Source organism: Musa acuminata, chromosome BXJ3-4 (genome assembly GCF_036884655.1).
Source record: "Musa acuminata AAA Group cultivar baxijiao chromosome BXJ3-4, Cavendish_Baxijiao_AAA, whole genome shotgun sequence".
NCBI classification, from domain to species: domain Eukaryota; kingdom Viridiplantae; phylum Streptophyta; class Magnoliopsida; order Zingiberales; family Musaceae; genus Musa; species Musa acuminata.
Genome location: NC_088352.1, coordinates 2001107 through 2008455, shown reverse-complemented (window position 1 = coordinate 2008455; position 7349 = coordinate 2001107). Strand labels below are relative to the sequence as shown.

The following is a 7349-nucleotide window of genomic DNA, read 5'->3' as shown; positions in this document are numbered from 1 at the left end:
CTCTTGAGATGATGCTTCTCCTACCAAAGAGACTACTTTAGCATTTTGATTAGGGTTTCAGTCTGAGTAAGGCTGAGTGTTCGAGGATTAGCAGCTATATGGCCAGGTAGATTAGAGTAGTCTCTGCTTAGGTTCTTTAGTTAGTAGTTCTTTTATTCATTGCATTAGAACCTCTTGTTATATTATTGGTCTTTGGATTTCTGATCTATCCTCTTTGGTTAAGATTGGCATTGTCAGTAGAGGGTGTTCTTGACCACACAAGCACAAATGTTTTGCATGACAATTCTTAATCATGGAATGTTTGTCTCATTCACAATCAAAATTTACAGAAAAACAAAAAGTATGGAAAAAGAGAGTTAATTAGAATCGATATATACTATAGTATTTCAAGTTTAACATAAATTCTTTATGATTATGATAGATATAATAGTTTATGATCCAGTGTTTAAGATTTAACTCATAGAAAAATAGTCTCTTTAATCCCTTGCCACAAAGTTGTGCCCCAAATGTCACTGATGGAAAAATCATAAATTCTTTTATTTGAATTATGCATGATTATTTAGGTCATGGTTGTGCATAAAAAAATTAATCTTTAATCAAATGTTGATGGTGATAACTGAATTTATAAGAATTTTATATTTTTATTGTTAATTAAGAATACGTATTTTGTTTTAGAACTTTTTATGATAAATCATATAATTATTATTTTCATTTAATAGATTCTCGACGCATGGATTCCAATCAACATTTATTGGATGCACCACTTCATCTATTAAAGATAATAAAGAACATCAGTATAGCATCCAAAGGAAATGTTATTTGGTTAGAACAACACTATAAAAGCAACATTCTAAGATATGTGATGCTTCCAAAACAAACTAAGATGAATGCTTTCAAGCTTTAAACACTTGTGATATGTATTTATATAATTATTAGAGGGGTTTTTGCTAGACAATATGAGATACGGATATCTTCTACCCATCTTTTACAAGAAGCAATATAGAAGACATGTATCTTTTATTCTCGAATTAAAGTATCATAAGAGATATAGAATATAGACGTTTCTCGCTTTTGAAAAAACATTTGTTCATTCGTTTCTTAAATACTTAACGAGTATTTTCTTCTTGATACGATAGTATTGGAAATTTGAGTTAGAATGGGTCAATTTTATCAAATGAAATTGATGATCAAATTTAACCTTAATAAAAAATAATCTATTTTTTTAAATAAAACTATGAATATCATCGACTTAATTGGAATTATCTAAGACATGAGTTGTCCTTACGATATCCGTATATAAATGTTCAATCTAGAAGCAATCTCTCATAGGTCTCAAAGAACTTATAAAACGAATAACGGATAAATCCTGACGTCTTAAAAAAAGAAGTAGCTTTCAAATAATTTAACAAATAATTAGTGTGCATAGAGTGAAAAAAGAAAAAAAAAAAACAATTGCAAAGTCCACAAATGATCCTCAAGCAAGTGAGGAGGTGCAAGAAAAGTCTACCCACATATTATGTATAAACTTATTTATCCAAATATACCCAATAGATTATCCATCCCAAACCTCCACGCAGAGTACGTGAAATAAAATCTTAATCCACTTATTTGGAACCCTTAATTTTAATTCAGATATTTGAATCGAGCTACGTAATCTCACTATGCAACGAGCCATCGATCCAAATAACTTAATTTTAATTCTAATTTCAGATATTTGGTTCTGTGTCGCGTAGAAAAAGAAAATATTAATTATGTGTGTCATTAAATTTGTCTCAGGGTTGTCTAAACCTAATCCGATAACTTGAGGATCCAAACGGATCTAATTGCAGGCCCGTCAAACTTGTGGGTCGGGCTTTAAGGGCTCGGGCCGATCCATCACTACACCCAATAGTGCTCTTTAAAACATCGCTTCCGTGATAGAGAGAGAGACAGAGAGAGACTCCTTCTCCTCGGCGGCGGCGCAGGCCAAGATCCAGCAGGAGAAGCCGTGGGCGCAGGATCCCAACTACTGCCGCCGGGTGAAGATGTCGGCGCCTCTGGTGCTGCTGAAGATGATGGTGCACGCTCGCTTCGGCGGCACCATCGAGGTGATGGGCCTGTTGCGGGGGATGACCGACGGCGACACCATCATCGTCATGAACGTCTTACCGCTGACCTTCGAGGGGACCAAGACGCGCGTCAATACGTACTCTCAGACCTACAAGCAGGTGAGGTGCCTCCCGCTTCTTTTGAGCACCAGGAAGAGCATTTCCTCTGGGATGCACAACAAGTAGATGTATGTCCTAAAACCCTTCGAACCGAGCCTGTCTACTTATTTTAACGCACCTCCTCAAATTCTTCCGTTGTCTTCGGCTAGGAGGTTGAAGAATGTAGTGGGATGTTGTCACCAAGTGATGTTGCATCTGTTGGTTAAGCGTGCGAGAGGCTTTGTCGGCTATCAAGGAATGAAGATCCCCGGAGAATATGGTTTGTCAAAATGCATGGGGCAGTGAGAGGACTCATGCGTTAGAGACTGTATCAGAAGACTTGGATGAGGAAGACTTGCAAGGGAATTGACCACTCCTGAAGTTGTTTCATGGAGGAAATTGAGAGTTGGAGGTGCTGTGGAGCCATCAAGTTGCGATTTCAGTCAGTGCTCGTGCTGTTCTTTTTGGTGGCGAGGGTCTTAACGTGCAAACAATGACTGATACCTTTGCGTTGGAGACATGTCAGTGTGCCCTCTGCTCCTCCTGGTAGGTGGGTCCAGACACTATCCTGCTCAAATGGATCCTGGCTGGTTGTATTTGGTGGCTGTGGAGAAGAAGGCATACCCAAATGAGGATTTGGATACCCAACATCCATCCTGGCTGAGATCTCTGGCCTCGAGTTGCTGCCTCCTCTTCATGCATGGCTATTGGCACGGCTGGTGTCCTTCGACGTGACACATGCCTATTGGCATGGCGAGAGATACCAGCTTCATGGACGCCCTCCCCCGAGGTTAGGGCAGTCATTGTCATCAAATTTGCCTTGGATCTGACATCTTTGTTTCTTTGCAGAACCAGATCTTTCTGTATTGTGCCCATGTTCTTTGGCTAAAACCATGGGAATGTTGTTCCTCCTCAGTGCCTAGGCGCTTGATGTTTACTAAGTTGGAGTCAGGCTGTAGCTTTGGAATTCTACACAATGAACTAATAAACTATGCATTGTGGGACAAGGAGGTGTAGCTTTGCCCGTGAATCAAATAATAAATGCTATTAGAGTAGCATGGACCAGATAGAAGTAGCTGCCTTAAGTTTTGTTCTCAGACCACTCGATGATAGCATGTTGTCTGGTGAATTTTTTACATGGAGAGTGGACAACAGCTGTGTGTGTGTGTGTGCGCGTGTGAGAGAGAGAGAGAGGTACTTCCGCAACCCACTTGTCTTCAGCCAATCGTCTATAAAGATGGGGTGGGGCCGATGCATGAAACGCACTTTGACAGAGACCGACAGAATTGGGTTGCTGTCTTCTCCGCCTCTATCAGTTCAAACCACTTCCTCTGCCGTAAACCGGCAAGTATTCAACACGAACGGGTACCGCCCGACCATCGTCTATAAGATGGGTGGGGCCAAGAGTGGGGAACACACACGGCTCACCTCTCAGGAGGCGGTGGGGGCCACTGGGCCGATGGCAGACCCCCAAGTGTAAACCAAAATCACCCGAGCATTCCCACGCTGCCCGCGTGACTTCGCCACCTAACGTCAGTGCCGTTTCCGCTATTCTCCCCAACTACAAGCCCAATTGTATAAAGAGGATCCGAAAGGTTAATGCATGGAGGGGGGCAAAAGGGATCCTTTTCACTGCCATTGCGATCAAAACCAGTAGGCCGAAGAGGAACGCATCGGTGACAAGTTCCCACGAGGCGCCCCTCCTCGCACCACTTTCCCGTTCTACTGAGCCCTAGCACCGATCCATCTCTTCCCATATGGCCGAAGCGCCGACGCCTCCACCGCCGCCGGTGATCGGGAAGGCTGGGAGCTTCACTGTCTTCATCACCCCGCCGTCGACCCCGACGCCGTCTGAGGGCCCGAGATCCCGCATTGCGAGCCCTGCGCCGGCATTGAGCTCCAGCAGCCCCGGAAAGGAGGCTCCTTTCCCGGTGAAGGCTTCCCTTTCGCCGCCCCCTCTCGTTGCCGCCCCGCCGCCGGTTCAGGTTCCGCCGCAGCAGTTCGAAAAGCCGGCCGTCAAGTCTGCTGGATCCGTGTTCGGGTTCCTTTGGGACGCCGTCGTCAAAGTCCAAGATGGTATCTTTTTGTGAATTTTGTTTGGGCGCGGGGCTTGGAGTGGTTTTTCCTTTCCTTATTCTGTTTGGTTTTTGTTGGCAGCGCATTTAAGTTTGGATGAATACTTGGCGGATTGGTTCGGGTTGAACCAGTCGAAGTACCAGTGGGCTTTGAATGATTACTATGAGAGCAGTGGAAAGGTTAATTGGTTTTCTTCAGTGTTTCTGAGCTCTCTTTTACTTGATTTGGCCGTGAAATGTGCTGTTCAACTGCTTTATAATTCATTTTTCTGTTGGCTGGTTCCGATTTACCAATTGGAATTGCTTCCTAGAGCAATGTGCTTGATCTGTAAATGGCCTCCAAAATTGGTTTGGCATTTTATACGGAGACTTCTTTTTTACTTACTCTGACTGTTTGCATAACTCCTCAAATCTGTTCTCAACAAGCATTTCTACCTTAATGCTGTCTGCCTACATTATTTACTTTGATCTGCAAAGAATCATCCGAATGAATTAGGGACATCTTGATACTTAAGAAAGGAGGTGAAATACATTTTGGGAGGGTGGTTAGAAGGGGCCTAAGAATTGGTGCAGGTTTTTTAGTAATGAGCCTAGAGAATCATTCTTGATATGACCGTGATCTAGATATTCTCTTGTGCTACTCTGAGATTTAGTTATGCTTACATCAGTTCCCCTGCTCCTTGTATATGAGGATTTGAAGAAGAAACTAGGCATATATGACAATTTATTCAGTATTGCTGATCAGTGTACATGAAGTAGAAATCATAATTCTAACTTTGAAGTTTTTTTCGTACGAATCATGGCAGGAACCGATGCATGATATCATAAACAAATATCTTGTGTTGACACCTGAACTCTGCGTCTGTTCTCAGTCATGTATTGTATGTTCTTTGTATGTCAAATTGTTCTCTTTTGTGCTCTATCGGAACTTCATAGAAGATGAGACAGACATGGTGGCATTCATTATATTGACAACTAGGGACAATGTGTTTAAGGTTCATAACTAATTAAGATTTGCATGTCAAAATTGGAAGTGCAATTTGATATGCAAATATGGTTGGTCTTATCGCCAATTAGGCTGGGAAAGTTTATTTTGTTGTGAAATGTATATGTACACAACCGTACAAGTATGTAGGCCACTAACTTGTATGGAGAGGTCAATACAGGATAAAGAGATCTCTAGTGGAATGTCTTAGTGAAGAATAAGGATTAAGAACATCTATTTGATACAGCTTTTGTCTATCTTAGTGTGAAAATAAGAGCATTTTGAAATTGGCATGTTATTCTCCTATACCTTGCAAATATAGGGCACTTATAGCTTTATGTAGCATGTTCATTCTGTTAGTGCATTGAATCTAGACAGTAGTGATCCTTTTTCTTTAGTTAATGTCTTGGTTCCCCATGTGGTTTTGATCAGGTCTTTGAGTTCAGGAATGTATCTGCATTTGCTCTAATTCATATGGTTTGCAAAGATGCTTTATCATCCTTTGCAGCTTTTGTCTGGTGCAACTTTGGGAGTTTTGAGATTGTTTCTTGGCAATAGTGTGCTGATTGCATCTGACACTTAGCCACCTTTTCCTTTGCATGTTTCTTCCCAAATTTATTTTTCATAATCTTCCAGGAGGATCTTTCAATCTCAATGTCAGACCATCTACAGATTTTCTTGATTTTGATGTGCTAGTAACACATCCTATCTTGTTGTTTGATGAGTGAATTTATTATTTATCGGAGTGCCTAATTCCTCCCGTATGATCTATATTTCTTGGTGGGTCGAGGATCTAATGTAAGTTTCCTTTTTTGTATTGCAGGAAAAGGAAATTGGCAAAGTTAGTAAAATAAAAGAGCTCGCTGATAAAGGGCAAGCCATTTGATAAGTTACTAGGGAGGTAAACCTTATCACAATATCTTCCATGAAATTGCTTGTTTCTGAATCTGCTCTTGCATTTTTGCCATGTGGTAAGCTTCTTTAATATTGATTTTTCAGATCCAAAACTTAAAAAACCTCCGGTGAAGTTCGTATTTATAATTGCATATCGATGCTTCAAAGCGTTCTCCATGAATTACCAACAAATGATCCTACGACGGCTACCATGCCATCATGCTGATCACATTTGGTGCATTAAGGAGGCTGGAATCTGTGATTAATGTTTCACCATGTTAGCAATTTAATATGGCCAATTGCTAGACATCATCCATCCGAAACCAATCAAAGTGATTTCTATGTTCCTTTTGTATGACATTTAGAGCTCTATTCTATTAGTTTATAAAATGTTTGCATTAAAACTTCAAGTCCCTCGTGCCGGTTTTCTCAAGCAGCAACACATGAGAGCTGTAAACATCATTCGTCTATGTTGTTGGAGAAGGCATCCACATCTATTCGAGTTCTCTTCCTGTCTGCTGCTCGGTAGCTTCAGATCAGAAAAAAAGAATAAATTGGTGAAATTTTGATTGATTCTCAGGTGACTTCATTTTAGTTCGGGGATATGTAAAAAGATTTCTCTTAAAAATATAAATAAAGATTTAGATGCTTTTGATAATTAAGCATATCATTATGTATAAAATTTTGATTGTTATTGTATTGTCATCCTTTAGTGTAAATCTGGAACAGTAACAAAGTTACTAGGAGATCAATAACACTTACTACTGCTACTTTTGCAACAAGAAGGAACAAAGATGTGACTAGAATTCAACCATGTGGGAGGCTTGTGTGTATAAAGGCAAGTAGAGAGGTCATCAAGAACAGATCAAAGATCAGTCCTCTGGCAAACTTGAATGAACTGAAGTAATATGGGTGCTCTCATATCTGCAAACATCTGAAATATATAGCAGAAGATAACCAGTGGCCTCTCTCAATCTATTATCTTCATATCATTTTACTTTGATCTTTGCTCTTCAGATCTAGAATTCTGATTCCTATTTTTCAATATTATCACACAAACTATCTAGCTGTTTGGATTCATAGTTTTTGCCCACTTGATAAGACACAGAGCAGGTGCAGGTTGTAGTTTTCTGATCCTTGTCTTCTTTCGACACAGAGATGGGCGTGTATCTGAAATGATAAGGCTTTCATCACCTTCCTCGGCATCCA

The 7349-nt window shown here is 40.5% G+C and overlaps 1 protein-coding gene across 1 annotated transcript; it reads left to right on the top strand.

The window, feature by feature from the left end:
- The first annotated feature begins 3780 nt into the window (after positions 1 to 3780).
- Positions 3781 to 6550, top strand: LOC103980276 (pollen-specific leucine-rich repeat extensin-like protein 3). The gene is made up of 4 exons (XM_009396612.3): positions 3781 to 4262; positions 4344 to 4441; positions 6070 to 6147; positions 6246 to 6550. Exons 1-3 carry the CDS (start codon positions 3944 to 3946, stop codon positions 6130 to 6132), a joined length of 480 nt encoding a protein of 159 aa, XP_009394887.2. The 5' UTR covers positions 3781 to 3943; the 3' UTR covers positions 6133 to 6147; positions 6246 to 6550.
- The last annotated feature ends 799 nt before the right edge of the window (positions 6551 to 7349 follow it).